This window comes from Lemur catta, chromosome 3 (assembly GCF_020740605.2).
Source record: "Lemur catta isolate mLemCat1 chromosome 3, mLemCat1.pri, whole genome shotgun sequence".
Taxonomy (NCBI): Eukaryota; Metazoa; Chordata; class Mammalia; order Primates; family Lemuridae; genus Lemur; species Lemur catta.
In genome coordinates, this window is record NC_059130.1 from 79,853,238 (window position 1) to 79,873,623 (window position 20,386).

Genomic DNA, 20,386 nt, shown 5'->3' on the forward strand with positions numbered 1-20,386 from the left:
ATCCTCTGAGAGGCCGCGTTCAGTGGAATTAAACAAATATTTATGGAAGGCTTTCAGGGTACCAGGTGTTGTTCCAGATGCTTGAGATACACCAGTGGACAAGATATATAAAAACCCTACCCTCGTGGGGCTTACATTTTAGAGATTAACCATCTTTGTCTCTTCCTCAAATTTGCATGGCCACTAACGAATATGGAGTAATGGTGGTAAGTACTCTCCCCCCCACAAAACATAACTGCCAGGGTTTACCACTTAATTTCCAACTTATAAAATAAGTATGAAAAAAACTGAGGGATATTTTTCTTCATATTACATGATCTAAAACACTCCTTGAGACTTTGGGAACTTGTACTTTAAGACTAGGGGGGAAAAAGTCCAACAGCAGCACACAGTTCTATGGACCCAGCACAATTTAGTGTTGTTTTGCATTCTAGTGGCAAAGATCTTGTAAGAAAGTCCATGTCACTGGCACAAAAGGACTGAACATGGGAAAATACTTGTTCTTCTTTCTATCAAAGGCACAGTTGTAAAACGCACAATGCTATGAAAACTCAAGCAAATCTGGAATCATCGTTAGAGGGAATTAACTTGGAAAGTAATTTATGGCAAGAAAATTCAACTCCTTTGTTATCTTCCTTTTACCGTAATATGCTTCCTGAACGCTGCCTATGAGAAAGGGCTTTTAGAAAGAAAAAAAAAAATAAGTATAGTAAAATTAACTCATTTTATCAATTTGTGCTCTCTGCCAGAGTTTCCTGACTGTGGCTACGAGGGGCTGTAAAACTGATGAATTTGCATGGAAAAAGAAACCAGTGTAAGTAATTTGTGTAAGAGGTAACACGGACATAGACTGCTATAATTCAGACACCCTGCAGATAGCAGACTGCTGCAGTGTGAGCAGTTATGGGTTAGAAAAATGACCACACTGCAGTCAGTCTGACTTGAATGGAAATCAATCATAAAGGTACTTTCTCTGCAGCTTCTATGCCACAGTCTTCAGCAACTCCTTTGCCAAGCAGATTTCTGCTCTGTAAACCCTGTGCTGATCTTATTTTCTACCTTCCCTAAAAGGTCTGACCAAATGCAGGCTAGAAGTACGGTTTTGCACACAGGAATAGAAAGGAAAGGCACTGGACTAAAACGAGGATTTCCCTCTGTGTGAAGATGAACTTGCTGCTATTAAAAGATTTAAGCAATGCTCTTTATGAAATGTAGTATTAGCTGCCAAAAGCCAGTGGGGTGTTTTTAACCCCATGAAAGGCACCTGCTAACACAGACAGAGCCCCATTTTCACATGTTTCCATCTTGTGGACGCAAGTTAAGGGATATGTGTGTTTGTGGTGGCAGAAGGGGTAGAGGGAGGTGAACAGAGGAATTTTTGTTTCTGAAAAAATGTATCTATTTCATTAAAATAGGAACAATTCACTGATACTCTCTCCTGCCCCACTCCAAATCATGAAGAGAGCTTATCTTTGACAATTATTGTGAGTGTAATTTGTAAATTAAATGTATTCAGGTACTTTATTGACATGAAACAAGCTCAATCTTGGATCTCAAGAAACTTAGCTTATTTCTATATTCCTCTCAGCACACAGCATAGGATGCTTCATATATTACATATGCAACAAGCATTTATGGAGCTAAGATTATATGAGCTTGTTAACGAAAAATAGCTAAGAGCTAATATTTATCAAGCACTTATTATGTGCCAGGCAATATGCTAGGTGTCTTACCTGAATTATCTCATTTAATCCTCACAGTATCCCTATGGAGTATGTGTTTGTATTACTCTCATTTACAAACGAGAAAACATGCTGTGAGGTTAAGGAACATGACCCAGATCACACAGCTAAATAAGTGACAGACCAGGGATTTGAATGTAGGTATTTCCTAGATTATCTCCCCAAAGAAACAGGGGTAAAACCTGCATTTCTAGTCCCCCTGTCTTTCCTGTGTCATCAGTCACTACAGAGATGAATTCAACAAAATTCAAATAGAAAAATAATCATCGCCTACCACTTAGGTGGCAGAACTTCTGTTGCATCATCATCCTTCTAACCTGTCTGTTTTTACGAGTCTTTAGCATTGCCAGTGTCAGCTCCACTGGATGAAGGGCCCTGACACTTGGTCTAACAGAGCAGCCCACGGAGGGGTTAGCAATGCTCACTGATCTCCTGCATTAGTGGCTTCTGCCTTTGGGACTGAAATTGATTTTCTGCATTTTAGAGTATCATCGTGTCTTAGCTTTTGGTTGAGGTCAAATGCGGTACCTGTTTAGTAGCTGATACAGCCTCGGCCAAGGGATTAAGCCTTCCCTGACAGGGGGTGGATTTGATGGCCTAAGAGGTCTTTTTGCCGCAGTGATCTATAAACTGTGGAAGGGCTTCTAAACAAAAGCCCCACAGCCAAGAGTGCACTGGGACTATCTGACCATTACCTATCAGGAAACCAAACTGTATCAACAGAGTCCCATCTCAACAAGCTAATCCAGCCATCTATGAAAATAATAGTTTTCAGAATTTTCACCAAAACTGTTTAATGTTTTCCTCCTCCATCTAATGAAAAATCCTGGTGTTAACATGTGCCCATATTAAGCACAAACTGGATGAGTTCAGTCCCAGTATCTGACTGAATGTGTAGTTTTGCTGAGTGTGGACTCCACCAGTCTCATCCTAGACATGCCTGTAGGGTCATCAGCAACAGCCTTTCTAATCAGCAAGAGTTAGGACAGTATATTCCAGCCAAAATCTCAATGTATTTGTGGCCTTATTGTGGGGTAATATAGGATTTCCATCAGGCTTTTGGAAATTACAAAAATGCCTTTTAATTCTTTATTGTTACCTACTAGATGTGAACATCTGCTGTTAAAAAAATTGAGGGTTATGAGTTCATAAATAAAGTTTTATTAAAAATCACATTGTCAGTAATGACCTCCTGCATGCTACTGTTATTTACAAGGAATTTTAGTTCATAATATGAGGGAAAGCAAAATTTTAAAATGCTATAGATCTAAGTACTACTTTTAAAAACTGCGCAGGTGGGACTAGCCACTTAAAAAGTTGTTAATGTGTCAGTGTTCGATTGAGAATGTTAAAGCATCCTGTTATCCATTAGATACCCTGGGAGAGCAATTTCCAGAACAATGTAGAAACAAGCTTTGACTGAAAATGTGAGGAATAAGAATTTTCTGGCTTCCTAAAGCAGATGACTGGGGTCTAATATTGGCATGCTCTTACTTTATCAGAATGATTAACTCTGAAGGGGTCACTGGAATGGTTTTTCTAATAAATTAGTTATCAGAACATAAATTCTAAAATTGGTTCTTCTTGATTTATACACACGCACACACATGTATTTTCAGTAAATCTGCAGACAGTGGTCAGCTGAAGGAACAGCCCTGAATGCACAGTGAAAGATTAGGGGCTGAGGCTCTGTTCAACAATAATCACAGTAGTTACCCTCGTTGAGCAGCTACTACATGCCAGACACTACACATCCTCTCACTTAACCCTCATAACACTCCTGAGAAGTACTGCTGTTTTCCAATATTCTGACTTAGGGTCAGCACAGAGTTGTGATTTAACAAATATCTGTTGAGTGAATAAATGATTGTAACCTACAAGGAGAACAGAGCTAAGAGGGGTTACATATTGCCCAAAGTCATACAGCTAATAAGTGGCGAAGCTTGACCACCCCAACTCTATACCCTGTATTATTTTATTTAATACAATGCCACGCTCCATCTTGAATATAGGTTATATATATATGATACATAGGAAGCATAACCAATGAATTACCTAGAAAAGACCACAAATAGATGAACCTACGAATAGAGACTATGACAACAAATTAGTATGTCCATCGAGGTATTATATGTTGTACTTCTCCCTCGGTCAAATCTTTATAATAAGAGTGTTCATTGTCTGGTAAATGTAGCAGAATTATAATAAGAGCGTTCATAGCCTGGTAAATTTAGCAGAACCTTCAGGTGAGAACAGAGAACAAAAGGCCCTCAAATCCCACCATGACAACTCTCCCCGCCAGCTCTGACCAGGACAGTTGTAGGAGTAGGAATGTAACAGAAAGGACGGGACCTTCATGCACAGCACTGACTGAAGGATGCGCTAATGCCATGAGCTCGTCCCTGCCAGAGTTCTAATTTCAGCTGGCTCAGTGGTCCATGACACAACTGCCAGGGCGGACATCAAACACAAGGTGCATGCACGTTTTCATTTGTAGGGCTGAGTCAGCTGAGGACAGAGTCAGCCTAAGGGTGGGGACACTTCTCACCTCATGTGGCTCGTTCTCTACTGGGTGAGGAGGGTAGGATAGGAAAAATCAAGTTTGGCCACCCATACCGTGAGCTGGGATTCAGAAGAAAGGGTGGTCTGATGGAACTTTCTATGACTGTCAGTCCATTCCATTTGCTGCCAGCCTTACTGTCCAAATATTCACCCCAAATATGTCAAGAAAATTAAAAGAAAAAAACTGTACAACAAAATATCCTTCTGAACTAATTCAATTTCAATATTTATTTTGAAAATTTATTGAATTACAGTAGAGGAAACATACTAAATTAAGCCAGCCAGACTGATATTTTTCTTCCTAAGAATATGGCACTATTTATTATTTTATCTTTCTATGACGGATGAATTAAAACTAGAAAATGAAACATTTTGCAAAGCCATAATATAGTCAGAATAAGGTGGCTTAGGAAAAATGAAAAAATATATAGGGCCAGTTAGCATTTTCTCTTTCATAATTTAACAGATTTTAAGAACTGTATTTTGGAGATGGACATTATGATTTTTTTTAAAGGGCCACCCACTATTTTGTCTGTTCCCCATTATACCCTCACTCTAGAAGGGTGCCATTGACTTCTACAGATTTGAAATGTGTGATGTTCATTTTAAAATTACTAGTACAGCCTGCTATTGACCATCTAATTATGCCGAGTTCCATTTATAAACATAGCTAACCACTAAGTTTATGGAGACTTTTTGTGCTGCTTTAATAGGATATTGATCGAGAGCATCGTTTGAGTAGACTGCCATCGAATTGTGTAATGGCAAACAAAAGGCAAGGTCACAGCAACTGTTCATGCTAGGGCTGCGGTCTATTTTTTATTATAATCTTTTTGTTTCTTCCTTTATTGCTCAAGCCCAAATAGCTTCTTTTGAAAGAAGATCTTGCTTAAGAATATAACCTATTTTTAAAATTAATTTCCATGCAATGATCATAGCTATCATGTAACAGAGAAGAACCCACAGGCCACTTGTTCAGAAAAGAAGTTTCAAATCTATCCCACTTTACTAAAGATCTAAAGTATTGCAAATATTTAAATGGCACCCCAAAAGACTGGATGTCTAGAATTTCTTAATCTACACCCATTTTGTCATTAGTCCTTCTGTGCAAGAACATTTTGTATTTTCAAATTTGGGCTTGTTCCTACCAAAGAGTTTCATTTTCTTATTATACCTTGTAACTGTGTTCATTCTGTTTTAGTAGTTTCATCATGTCAGGTTAGAATATTGCCATTAGTTCTTACTGAATTGCTGACCTGAAAATCTAAGTGTACCGGTACGGGTGCTCGCAGACACACCAAGGTCGTAGAGACTTAAAGAAGTTTAAAAATGAACTGAAATTCAGATCTTAATGATGATTCCTCTGTGCGAATACAGAAAGAGTGCACATTTCTAAGGCAGAAAACAGCCACTAGGGTGCCACCTCATGCCAGGCTGAGGCATATGCCTGGTTCCATTCACTCCCACTCTCCATTGACAAACGACTCGAGAATCCTGTAGTCGACCCAGCAGCTGAGTTTTGTGGCAGAGCCAGGACAATTCAGCTCCTGGATTTTAATAGATTCTGCAGCAGTGCAACAGGAACCAAAATTCAGTATGGGTAACTGAGAGTGGTTTTCACACCCAAAGACTCTAAGGCTGGCCACAGTGTACTGAGAATCCTGGCTTTTCATAATTCCAGGGCCATGAAGTCATCCTTAGCCACGAAGTTTACTTAACCCTTGCAGCCGGCTTGGGTGTACAAACCACTGCTGGAAAATTAGAGCCCACCAGGCCAGAGTCACAATGGACTGTGTGTATTTGCGGTTTTCCTCTTTCCCAGTGAAGTATTTAAGGTTTCGAAGTCACTCCACCAACTTCAAGTAAAATAGAGTCAGCACTTTAGAAGGAAATGGGCAGAAGTAGTGGATTTTTTTAGGATAACTTTCTGGGTTCATACCAGGAATGATATTTGACAGCCTCAGAGCACATACTTTGAGGAAAACACTGGTGCAAAATAAACAAAAGAGTGGGTGCTGACAGAGAGAGCTATCTAAGCAGCATCGTCTAGCAGCCAGTAGAGTGGGTTCTCTTTGTAGCAACTTCAAGGGAACGAGACCAATCTGAAAATGCCTCTACAAGGCTTTGTTTGAAAATGCAGCATCATGTAAGAGCCATTTCAACAGATGGTTCTTGTCTCTTTCCTCATAGTATTATGCTAAAACAACTTTAGTGATTCTGAACCACATTGTTAGCACTTGTAAGGCCCCTCCCCCAAAGCGGAGAGTACTTCTCTCTTTATCTCTGGCTCAGTGTCTCCTGGTCTGTATTCTCCCCCTCCTCCAGAACAAGGTAATAAAACCGAGAACTACTTTCAGATGGTCCCACCACATGGGGGAAAGGGTACCAAGAGAACAAATGGAGATTTATTTTTATGCTACAGTACTTTCAGTGCTGTAGAAACAGAACTCTCCTTCCTTGCCTTTCATGGACTTGAGATGATAATGCAAAAAAAATAAAGGGTGGGGGCAGGAGACAAGAGAGGCGGGGAGTGCATGGAAGACGACAGCTTCAGTCAGCCAGCAGGACTGAGTCCCTGACCCCAGCAGCTCCACGTATCTGATCAGTGTAATTTAATGTCAAGCAGCCTGGTTGCCTGATCCCTCAGCCTCCGGATTTGCGAGGCTAAGCCAGCAGCTTTCTCTTGAGTTTCGCTGCCATTGGCACCTCAGTAGTAACGCTATTATAAACAACACACTTAGCACATAGTTATTCCAGTGAATCCTCATGAGGAAATACTGAAATAGCACCACCCTCCTCTATTAAATTTAAAAGGAGGAAAACTAAAAACAGAAACTAACTGGAAACCTGGGGAAAGTAAATATTTATATTAGCAAATTTTAAAAATTGAATACTAAAGATCCAGAAAGAGAGAAAAATGTCATGCTAAGGCCATCATTAGTGATTACGGTGAAATTTCCAGGCCATATTTATGGTCATAATTAGGTATGATCGGGGGAAGGGGGTACAAAACAGTGGAAGAGATTCTAAGACATTGAAGACAATAAAAAACACCCAGGGGCAAGGCATAACTATGGAGAGAGTGAAAATACCAGTTGGTGGAGAAGCAGGAGTGAATAGGTAGAGCACAGGGGATTTTTAAGGCAGTGAAACTATTCTGTATGATACTGTAATAGTGGATACATGTCATTATGCATTTGTCAAAACTCATAGAATGTACAACACCAAGAGTGAACCCTAATGTAAACTATGGACTTCAGTCAATAATTATGTGTCAATATTGGCTCATGAATTATAACAAATGCACCACACTAACAAAAGATGTTAACAGTAGGGGAAACTGGGAGCGGGGCAGGGGTATAAGGGACTTGTGTACTTTGTGTTAGACTAAAACTGTAGACCTAAAAAACTTCTCTAAAAAAAGTTTATTAATTAAAAACAAAATCATACCTGAAAACAAATCCAGGAAAAAATTTTAATTAAGTATTTATTTGCTTTGGTTTATAATAGTTTTAATCTTTTTTTTCCAAATGCACAAATTAATAAGCTATAAGTTTATCAAATCAACAAGAACTGATTATTCAATAAAAGCACAGAATCCTTGAATCCTATTTATTTCTATAATGCAGTTGTAAGAGAGGTCATGACAAAAATGTCTGCAGTCAGCTAGCTGAGGACAGCAAAGGAAGAAGAGCAAGTTGCTTCACCTCTTGGGAGCATCATGGTATCATTTATCTGTAAAAAGGGACACGAATACCAAACATGGGAAGACCAAATGAGGTATTTATAGAGTACCCAGCACAATGCCTGGTACATGGTAGATGCTTGATAAATGCTAGCTTCTATAATTTTTCATAGTAGTATTATATCATACTCCTAACAAGGAGTATGTGTTTAATCAACCTATGTGCCGGTTAGCTTATTTCTACTTCAAGGATACAGAATGCATCCCCACCCCACTCATCTGCAAAAAGTGTCCACTGAAGCTCTGAAATGGATGCTTAGTTCTTTCACATGGGGACATGAGGAAGAGGGCAGAACTGCAAGGAATGGTTAAGGATGTCAACTCCATCGTGTGGCTTGAGTATCAAGTCTTACAGAAAGGTGTGTAGGTGAGGAAGCCTGAGCTGCGGGATCCTTGTCCCAGCAGCCACAGAAATCTTGTGAAATATACCCTGACACACTGAGATTAAAGATCTGCAAGAAAGAGGGGTCTCTGGATCACAGTCGACCAGTTTGGCCTGAAGCCATGATTTTGCTGACACAGCCCAGACCCACTCTTGCCAAGCAGTTTCAGTCAGCACGAGGCCATGTGTGAGCGAGTCCCAGAGCGATTACACAGCAGTGTGCTGAATCAGAAAGCATTCAAGAGCTGAAGGATGTTCATGATGCCAGGCATCAGCTATACACTCCCCTAAACGGGGACAGGAAACACATCCAGGTCCCTCTGCAAATTCAATCCCTGTCTGGCCATACCCTCTGGCAGTCTTGAAGGCAGGTTTAGAATTCACTTGGCAACCATGCTATCTTAGACTGAATGGAGGTCTAATCCAGCTTGGAACTGATAAGCTTTGGGATAGAAGACCTTACTGGAAAATACAGGAAGCAGAAGAAGGACGAGATGCTGGGCACGGTTCTGAACAGCCTGGGGACACTGATGCTAATGTACGCATTACAGCATCCAGGGTAAATGGGCTAGTGCTCCACTCTTCAGAGTTAAAAGGATTTCCTTTTCACTCTCTAAGGCTATGTTTAAATCCCAGTAAGGGCTCAATGAATGTATTTCCCTGTAATGCTACTGTGACAGGAATACTCTGATGTATACTCCCTATATTACTATTATTATTAAAATTACAAAAAAGTAGGATATTTATCATTTTCAAAAGTCTTAAAAAGTAACAAAAGATGTGCATATGCATTGTTATTTGTCTATGGCAAATAACTGGCTAATCAGCTGTGCCGTAACTAGGCAGCATATGCCCTCCAGGTTAACAAAGCAATCCAGTCTCTACTTACCTGGTTGGTAAGCACACTGCAGCAACTTTTCCAGTCCCAGTCACAACCTGCTTCTCCTAATGTTTCACTCCTTAGGATTCCCACTCCTCTACATGAGAGCACCTCAGCATCGAGCTGGGAGTCCTTGACTCCTAGAATTCTAACACCCACAGTTCCCTTCCCACTATTTTCCCTGTCTAGTCTCACATTGTAGATTTCTTCAAGTTCCCTTGGGCCAGTCTAAGAGTATGGATTCTAACATTATAGATACAGACTTAGCTTAACCATTTACCCATGACTTGACTTTGGATAAATAAATAGATCTTCAATTTAACTCATCTGTAAAAATGGAGGTAATTTCTTATCTGACAAGTGTATTGCCAGAATGAATTTATGTAACAGACAAAGGCCTAGCACAGTGCCTGGCAGATAGCAAATGCTCACTAGTCATTAGACTCTCCTCTGCACCCAGGTTGTGTATCACTTTCTGGCCTCTCAAGACTCTTCCGCCTATGAATGACTGAAAGAAGAAAGACAGAATCCGGGCTTGCGAAATCAGGATGGCTTGACTTGCTTGACCTGGCATCTTGTCATGAGACTGACTGGCTTACTCGGTCAATCCTGCAAGCCTGTAACAAAGTGAATGGGGGCTATGAACTTGAAAGGAAAATATTTATTTTTACGCCACCTGATTCCACAAAGGGCCTGATGCTGCTTGAAACTAATTTCAACAATGTAAATTTTACCTACAAGTGGTATTGTGAAGCAGGTGGAGGGGTGAAAAATAAAATTTTAATATTTGGTGTTTATTTTTCCTTCTTTTTATTGGCACCTAGACCATCACGGTTATTGTAGGTATCCTTTTAAATAAAAACAGAAAGATGTTCTTTAGGGAAGGCAACTCTGTACGTGTGTGTATGTGTGTGAGAGAGACAGAGAGAGAGAGAAAATCATGTAACTTGTCCTTGGACTTGCTATATTATGTCATAGCAAAAATACAATCAATGTGTCTTTGATCAATGGAACAGGGTGGTGACAGGTACTCCTCATTCACTGTTGTTAGTGATTATTGACAAGCCGGTAACGATCATCCTGTACTGTGTCACTCACACTGAGCGCATTAGCATTGTTTAAAGGTCAAAAACAAATTCTTTTAAAATGCAGAATTTCTTAGAAATCAGGAAAGCCTCAGACTTTTTTAAAACTAAGTTCACACTATAAACTAAAGAATATGTGAGACCCTCAGGATTTTGGTTCTCCCACCTCACATTAAAATAATATTTCATCTTTCCTGATTTAAATTCTTGGCAGTCAGACTGTGTGTCAAAATTCTCCCAATGAGCAAATGAAAAGGGGATTCTGAAAGCTTTGTATGTCTCTAGGAGTCATCGGCAGAAAGTATGCACAAACCCAAGGCAAATCTGTACCAAATCAAAGCAAAATTATACTTACTCTGTGACACTCTTACTAGCTCAGTCACACTGAAAACACCTGATGTGACAAAACTGTCCTGGAAGCCCAAATGTCCTGGGGAAACAAAAACGAAAGAAAACAAAGTGTCATAAATAGAAGACATTTGACAACAGAACTCTAAATATTAGTTTCACTATGATTAAAAAATGTGATGCCTAATCTCATTCTCTGCTTAGCTAGGGTTTATGTGGGAGGGCACAGTCATTTAGCTATGGAGTTAGTTTTTTGGTTTGAATCTGGAGGTTGTGGAAAGCTGTGACACAACACCTACTGGCTGATTTTTGAAATGGTTAAAAAAAAAAATTCAACAGGAAATCTGAAACAAAAGACAATTCAAAATAAATGGTTACCTTGGGTGACCTCTGAGACCTTAACAATCTGGATGAAAACAGCATACCTAAGAAGCAGCCAGAGAGCTGAGTTCCATAATAGTTTTTAAACGTTATTCTCTAAAAAAGCATCTGATCCGGATTAGTTATCCATTCATTTAACTCAAACAAGATTTAAAGATGTTCCCTTCATTTCTAGAGGCACCACAGGGTGAATTTTTGAAAAGCCAGAATAGAAAAAGCAAGCTCCGACTCATAAAACATGAAAATAAGTTCTCTTGAGCACAAATAAAAATGTAGATTTTTTTTTATACACACAAGAGCTTTTTGTGTTGGTTAAATTTTTTTTTTTTGAGAAAGCATAAATAAATCAATGGTTCAAAATGGTTTAATCTTGGAACTTTATGTCTGCTTCATTTCTGCGAGATATAATTAATTTTCTTGAAGATATCTGATATTATATCTATCGCCAATCACTCATTTAATTTTATGGTATATTCAGAAACATAAAACTTAACAAATGGCAAGGAATTCATAATCTATGATCTGTAGTTTCCCTCTCTGCCTCTAAAATTTTCTGATTCTAGGAGTCTCACATAGGTAGATTCTAGTTGAGAGATTTGTCTAACGTCAGTTTAATCTTTACCTGCTTTAAAATTTGGGTGAGAGGAGAAATTGTTGGCTGAAGGGATTTTTGAAATAACTGTTTTTTGAAATAAGAAACATACTTTTAAGAAATATAAGAAAACAGGACAATGTGAATATATAATAATCTATAAATAAAATGTATATTATTGATGAAATCCAGATTTTATATACTACTAAGGGGAAACAAGTTTGCCTGTGGCACAGTAAATCCACCAATAAATTTATTAAATGTCATGTACATAAACACATGTAAAAAATCACCATGTTTTGGGGGATTATAAATGGACCTACAAATTATTTGTCTTCTTTTGGTTACACTGGATTTTTGCATAAGAAAGATTTTTACTGAGATTTAAAAGAAAATTTTCAGTTAACTTTTATATTAAACACACAATCTATGGTATTTTAGATAAAACAATTCTAAGTTTTAGGATATAGAATTATTATAAACTGCTTTTTAAAGTGAAATAGAAAAATTTCACCGTAAACCTGCTTAAGAAATTTCATCTCTCCAAACTACTCACAACCAGGTATTTAGTCGGCTTTTATTTGGTAAGTGCCTAAGGTGCTGTTTCTTGGATTAAGAGAACTGAACAGTAAAAAAATGAATAAATGAGATAAAATTCTCTAATGAGGTCTTGGCAAAACAGACCATAACATTTCTTTCTTATTGGGACACAGTTAACATCACATTTATCCCACAGATCATAACAAAGGAAATCCAACCACAACGAACATTAAGGTTGACTTAAAACACATAGAACAATAACAAGGAAATTCATAGCTGAGTAGGAAAATCTGGGTTGATCTCCAGCTCCTGCTCATCTCTGTCTTTATCACTTAACTTGCGGGCTGATACTTGTTTCAGTTCCAATCTTTGAAATTCCTTGTTTTAGGGATGAGCTAACATGAATTCCTGTTCAGAGTGGATGTAAACACATGCACTTTAATCCTGTCACCACAAAAGCAAGCAATATATTTTAAAGACTAAGTTGAGTTTGGTGCAAAGACATGGGAAGGGGAAGGACTTCTGCACTCACCCAAACTACCACCCTCTTCAAGTTGCTGCTTTTCTTTAGTCCACCTCTTAAATGTTGTTGTTCTCCAGGGTCTGTGCTCATCTCTCCCTGTATACGTGTGTGTGTGTGTGTGTGTGTGTGTGTGTTTCCTAAGTTGTTTTATCTACTTCCATGTCATCAGCCCCCAGTCTAGACAGTAATATTTACATGAAAACTAGAATAATGTTTGTTTTGTTCACCACTGTATCCTTAACGCCTGAAACAAAGCAGTTAGTGAGCGAGCATCTGTTCAACGAGTAGACGAATGAATCTACAGGCCAATGTCTCCCAAATCTTTATCTTTTGCCAGATCTTTCTCCTGGGTTCCAAACTCATAGATCCAAGTATCTGTTGGACATTCTATCCAGATAGCCCACGGATTTTCTCAGACTCCACATATCCAAAGCTGGACTCATTTTCTTCTGCCCCCAAAACCTGTTCTTACTCTTTTGAATTCCCTGTTTCAATGAACCATCCACCATTCACCTAGTTTTCTATGTTTTAGTGCCATCCCTGACTGCTGTCTCTTACAATCCCCCACATCCAACAAATCCCCACTGATTCTGTGACTCTTGACTCTAGCTATGTCTCCATCTCCCTCCTACAACCTTGGCTCACGATCTTCCCACTTCTCACCAGCTGGATGGAAAAGCCTCCTAACTATGTCTCTATCATCAGTCCTGGATTCTGCTCCAATCTACTCTCCACTCTTCAGCTGGAGCTGTCTCACTAACAGGCAAATCTGAAGATTCATTCATTTATTCAACGAATATTTACTGAGCACCTACCGTCTGCCAGGCATTGTGCTAGGGGCTCAAGATACAGTCCCTTCCTATATTTACAGTTTAGAAGTAGAGACAGCTGAAAACATGTAAAACAAACAAATTATTTTTAAGATTATAAATGGTATAAATGATAAGAATAAAACAAATAGCAAAAGCTTTATAAAGGGAAGTCAGGGAAGGTCTCTCTTAAAGATCTGAAGGATATTAAGGAGCCAGCCAGGAAAAGGAGCAACAGCTCTTCAGCTAGAGGGATTAACACATGCAAAGGCCCTGAGGTAGGAAAGAACAAGGTGTTGGAGAAACTGAGATAAATCCAATGTGTTTAGAGCTCACTGCCCCATCAGAAATCTTGAAAGACCCCCAAAGAGCATTCAGGGTGCAGTGCAAACTCTTTCCCATGGCATGTGGCCTTGATATAGCCTCTGTTTTGTTCTCCAAGCTCATTTTTTATCTCCTGTCTCTTGCTCTTGGCCCTACTTCTTGGGGCCTGGGCCTCCTCCCTGGACCTGGTTTACCACTGTCCCCAGTACTGCTCCTTCTTCCTGTCTGTTCTTTGCTTGGCCACCTCCTATCTGTCCTTTAAGACTGAGCTTTGTTGTCACCTCTATCAAAAGTCTGCCCTTCTTGCCCCCACCAGTGGGGAAGACTCCTTTTCTCTTTTCACAATATCGACAGGGTGTACTCTATCTAGCTCTAACCTAGGACTTAGCACACTGCATTTGTAATTTTGCCTTTTTTTCATCTGAGACTGTGATCCCTTTGAGGAGAGAAAGTATCTTCTGTGTCTTTGGCCCTGCAGGTCCTAACACAGTGCCTGGCAGGTGGTAAGCACTCTGGAGACACCTTTGAATGAAGAAAACTCAAGTTGGGCTCACCTATGTTTATTTTTCCTTTTTATAAAAATTTTGACAGAACTTCTGATTTCTGTCTTTTTCTCTCATTGCTAGCAATATAGTTTGAACTACAATTGAGCCAATCTGTACTGGAACACTATTAAAATAAACTATCCAAATATTCCCTCCAAACTAAACAGTACCAGGACAGGGCAGACAATGAGAAATGCCAGGGGATGGTCCTGTTGCTATCATCATGGTTCCTAGTTTGGGAGATCAAGTATTAACAACAACAGAGTTAAGAGGCAGCATTATTGCCCATCATAGACAAAAAGGGCCTACTCCAAAAAAGATAAAGTCCCAAGCTTAAACTGAGATCTTGTGTGATCCCGAGAAAGTCACTGCAAAGATAACAATTTCATCCTCCCTCCCCTGCCAGCAACCCACCTCCCAGGGCTTACCTTAGTAGAATGTGTGTAATTTATAAGTTAAAATATATGTGAATGTATAATAACCAGAAAAATAAAAATAAAGAGTATAATTATTTCACAATTTTGATGTAACCATCTCTCTGCAGCATTATCAGATAGCCCTGGCTACTTTGTGTTTATAACGTGTCCCCAAGGAAAGCTCCGTGTAAACACTCCACGTAACTTCAAAGAGCTATGAAACTGCTTTTGTTCCTTCACCAATTACTTGGAAACCCACTGATGAACTCTATAAGAAGACAGCAATGAGAAATGAAACCTAAGAAAAGATGGAAAAAGTGATATTGCTAACGTAATTACTAAGTGAACCTGAGTGAATTAATATTTCATTCTCAGTAACACAAACCAAATCATAAAAATGACTTTCAGGGAAATTACACTAATCTGGCTGTTCTACTTTACTGCAAAATGAGAGAAAAGTGGAAGACAAAATAAAAGGTAAATTTAAGCAATTCCAAATTCAGATGTTATTAGCATTAAAAGATCCTCAGATGGCAAGCTCATTAAAGATTCCTGAAAGGTCCCAAGATTTACATTTTGAATAGGGCCTCTAGGAAAAAAGTGCAAAACATACACTTTTGCTAAGTATGCCTTAGATGAAAAGCCAGATTGCTCAATGATCTATCTCTACAATTCCGTACTACTGTTCAGAGCAATTGTATAGGAGATTGAAATGAGAAGCAGATCTTTTTTCATTTTATATAAAATGGCTAAAAAAGTTCATTCACTGAAGTCTTGTTCAATGGATTCCCAATTAGAGCACAGATTTCAATACTGTGGAGTCAGTCATACTCACAGTGGGGAGAGATTAGACCATCCGGGAGAGGTAGAAATAGAAAAAGCTAAATTCTTTTATGGGTAGTTAGGAAAAGCAGCTCTCTTTACCTCGATGATATCAGCAGTTATTATGGAAAATGTCATTACATGGGAACCAAATCTCATTTCATGGAGGAACTGAACATCTATCTACCTTTTAACATGCAGGATAGTAAAAAAAAAGACTTGCAGAGAAGACAGGTAACCTTGCAGAACTGCTCAGAGGTCAGGGCAAGAGAAAGCTGGGAACAAACCATCCAGAGGGCTGACCAGTGAAGAAAGTTTTGATATCCATGAAACAGAGTTAATTTTGTACCTAAGGAAGAAAGTCTATACACAAGATGGTATTTTTGTTTTTCCTGTTGGGATATCAAGTGGCTCTCAGCCCTAAATTATCAAATCTCATCTGGTTAATGGATGTTGGCAAACTGCAATACACAGTTGATTTCATCAAAAAGAACACATCTCTATTCCATTCTTCCCCTGGTGAATAAGGTTCTAGACCTAGTAAAATGACAGGCCAAGGACTGGGCTTTTCCATACTTGCACGTCTGGGCCTCTTCTCATACCTATGAGAATGTGGCCCCTTAATCTTCCCTCTTCTCCCCAGCTCAGTGTATCTTAGGTGTGTTCAGTGAATACTGTTATGCTAGGAGAACTTCAGCTCTATGTGTCATATGTCACTTGCCTCTTTCTACCTGATTTGACAGTTATTTGCTTATATGTCTTCTCTCTGCACTCCTACAACAAACTGGGCAAGGGTAGGTTTGTGTCTCATTATCTTGCATGGCCCATAGGACCCAGCACAATACCTTATTTTAGATGTGTAATAAATATTTATTTAGTGACTCAGATGAGTGACTTAAGATACCCTTATTTGGCAGCCCTATAAAGCAGCAGTCCCCAGTATTTTTGGCACCAAGGACCAGTTTCATGGAAGACAATTTTTCCATGGGGGTTGGGGGCAGGGGTGGAGCTCTGTGGCCCGGTCCCTAACAGGGGATTGGGGACCACAGCTCTAAAGCACAAAGTAAATTATTATTAGCTCATATACAGTAATATGTTACCTCTGTACTCTTCGTTTATAACATCTTAAAAAACAAGTTTTTTTAAGGGTTTTGTGGGGGTCTGTTTCTGCAGCTCCATTAAGGCCAAATTATAAATTTTGGTCTGATTTTTGATATTTTGATTATTTAAATTATTCTGACATTCATTGGTGATATTTGAGATATTTTTTATTTTTAGAATAATTTTTATTATTAGAATAATTCACTATGTTAAAACAAATGCAAAAAATTCAGACATTTACTAAAATAAGAATATAGGAACAAAAAAAATACATACATATTCTGTTTGTGTGATTAACCTTTATGATACTGGAGGAAAATTCATTTGGTAGTCTACTTACAGTAAATATTAAAAGATTTACATATGGTGTTAGACTGACCATAGGACTGAAATACTTCTGGCCAGGTGCAGTGGCTCACGTCTATAATCCTAACACTCTGGGAGGCCAAGGCAGGAGGATCGCTTGAGCTCAGGGGTTTGAGCAAGACCAGCCTGAGCAAGAGTGAGACCCCCGTCTCTACTAAAAATAGAAAAATTAGCCAGGCGTGGTGGCGTATGCCTGTAGTCCCAGCTACTTGGGAGGCTGAGGCAGAAGGACTGCTTGAGCCCAGGAGTTTGAGGTTGCTATGAGCTAGGCTGACGCCATGGCACTTTAGCCCAGGGAACAGAATAAGACTCTGTTTCAAAAAGAAAAGAAAAGAAAGAGAAGAGAAAAGAAAAGAAAAGAAAAGAAAAGAAAAGAAAAGAAAAGAAAAGAAAAGAAAAGAAAAGAAAAGAAAAGAAAAGAAAAACTTCTATATTTAGAAACTTGTGCCTGAGAATTTGTAAAGTAGAGAAATATTTACCAACTAATAATATGGATGAGGTGTTTTGAGATTCTCAGATGAATAAATAGATGGTTTTAAATGCTTTTGTAATACGGCTGTGATTGTCACTCTGGTTTATCACTATACATTAAGGAATTGTCATCATTATGGAAATAATGTACTCTTAGCTGAAAAGAAGGATGAGCCCAAAAGAGGTTTGAGAAGAATGTGCCATGGAACTTGTATACTGTTGGCCTTCTTTTGTGGCTCCAAATTTCCCTGTGTTGCTCATTTGCCTTTACTCAATACAGACACCTAATCTGAGCTTTTTGTTTGTTTTTGTCATCATTGCTCATTCAACGATTTCTGCCATATCCATACAGATAAAGTCAATATTTGGCTTACTGCTTTCATCCAACAAATGTTTATTGAATGTCCATTATGTGGCAAACACAGTCCTGGTACCTGGGGATACAACAGGAAATAACACAAGGTCCTTACTCTCGGATGCTTCCATCCCCAGTCAAGGAAGGTATTTTACACCAACATTTTCAGCAACGTATTTATGTAAAATTATGTAAAATTGGGTCTTTTTATAAGACCCTTCTAGAAGAACATTAGAAACTAACAAAAAGGATATTCACTGCAATATCCTCCTGTGTTGAGTCTCCAGGCTGTTCTCACATACCCACGGTTGACAGCTAGAAATCACACTTCCCAGCCTCCCCGATAGTCAGGAGTGGCCACAACCATAAAGTGAATGCAGTGATATAGTCAGCTTCTATCTCACATGCCCGAAAGGAAATTCCTTCCCTGGACACTCTCTCTTCCCCTTTTTATGAGCTAGAACACTTCATCTACCATGCAAAGGCAATGCCATGGAACATCAGAACAATAGGACAGAAGGAACCTGGGGCCCTTGCAGCAAAAGCACTCTGCCAACTTAGCCCCTCATCTGGGAATGTTACCAAAAAGAAAAATAGGTTTCAATGTGCATTAACCACTATATAGATATTTCTTTGTTTCTTTGTTATAATAGCTTAGCACTTACCCTAACAGAAATACTATTATAACTTTTCCCTTTTGAATCTAAAGTGTCACAATTTAGTAGCCCTCAGGCTAATTCTAGTCAGCAAACATTTTGCTTGGCTAGCACAGTACTTAGGATGATGATGATGATGATGATGATGATGATTTTGCATAGGAATGCTTTTAGACTGGAGATGAGTTTATAAATTTATCATGCTCCCTAATATTCCTTATTGTGCTTCACTTATTTAAATAACCTGTAAGGCTCCTGTAGGCACATATATTTGTGATGCTTGCTAGGTGTTTTTTCTCCACTTTGATTCACTAGCACGGTAGGGAAAGAATGGATGGATTGTTAGTGTCTTTCAGCTGAAAAAAAAAAGGCCATCAATATTTCATGATTTTCTTGATAATTAAGTTAAGACTCCTTAGCTAGGTATTTAAAGCCCTTCAAAATCTGGCTTCTAATAACCTTTTCAGCATTGTCTTCCAATATTACCCAAATATATATGCTCTGTGTTGCAACCATGATGTCCCACCTGCTATTCTCCAAAATCTCATGTGGTCCATTCTCCACATTGGGGTTCTTATCACTGCTTCCCAAACTGGGTTATATGGAATAATTCCCCAAAACACTCTACCAAAAACAAATAAAAGATACAAATACATATAAAATAAAGGTTTCCATAGTAAAATAAGTTTGGAAAACACTACAATACCCACTCTTAGAAACTGGCAAGGAACCTTTACATGTTAAAGGTTCTGAGAATTTCTGCAGTAAAATTTCTTAATATGATTTAACTCATCATTTCCCCAATAATTTGGCAAGGATAACATTTGTTTTTGGCAAATGGTCTGCAGGTACATTGGTTTATGCTACTCCTTTTTCTCTCTTCCCCATTTGGTTTAATGTGCTCAGGGGAAAGTGGAATCTGAACCTAAGGTAATAACCACTTTGAATGCATGGCTCAGGAACACTCCACATCTTAACTGGCGATCACTCTAACATATCTACATTGGGAAAATAAATCAAGCTAAATGATGGACGTTGTATAGTTAGGCTCCTATCTAAAAAATGTGTCCACAGAACTTCTCTAGGTGGTATTATGAATCATTTCATCAAAAGTATATCTTTTATTTATCCAGTATTTACTATGTGTTTGGCACCCTGCTGAGCACTTTATATTAGCCCTCCTTCCTACTGCAACTCTGTGTCGTTGGCAATATTCTGATTTTAGAGAAGAGGAAGCTAAAGCTCAGAGAAGTTAAGTGACTTGCTTAAGGTCACACAGATTATGGCAGAATTAGGATGAGAACACAGGTATGTTTGATTCTCTTTACAGAATAAATTTTATTCCACTTTAATCCACCATATTGAGCACCACAGACTTGATTATCCAGTGCAATCCAAAGGCTCTATCACAACTTTTCACCAATTCCTATAGGCAATAAGGGAAGAGTAGCATTTAATTAAATTAAATGTGATTACTCAATGACTTCACATAAAGAGGGTTTATGAGTTTGAATTACAAATGATTGAGTAGTTAATTAAAAGACGATGCCTGTTGGATATCAAAGCATCTAAAAATAAAATGCAAAGAGATTTTTACTTATTTCTATCTTTGCAAATAAGTAAAGCTAGAATCATCATAGAATAAAAAAGAAATGGAAGGGACCTTAAAGGTCATCTAGTAATGGAATAATAAGCCATTGTGTCATAACAAAGAATTTTTGACTCATAAAAAAATGAGTGT

General features: G+C 38.6%; 1 protein-coding gene across 5 annotated transcripts in view; it reads right to left on the reverse strand.

Moving 5' to 3' along the window:
* Positions 1 to 20,386, reverse strand: part of NFIA (nuclear factor I A) — a 351,020-nt gene that overhangs the window by 111,364 nt on the left and 219,270 nt on the right. For all 5 annotated transcript variants that reach the window (XM_045547886.1, XM_045547889.1, XM_045547890.1 and 2 more), the window contains one exon: positions 10,752 to 10,826. In XM_045547886.1, the coding sequence (XP_045403842.1) occupies positions 10,752 to 10,826 (75 nt within the window). The remainder of the gene's footprint in view (positions 1 to 10,751; positions 10,827 to 20,386) is intronic.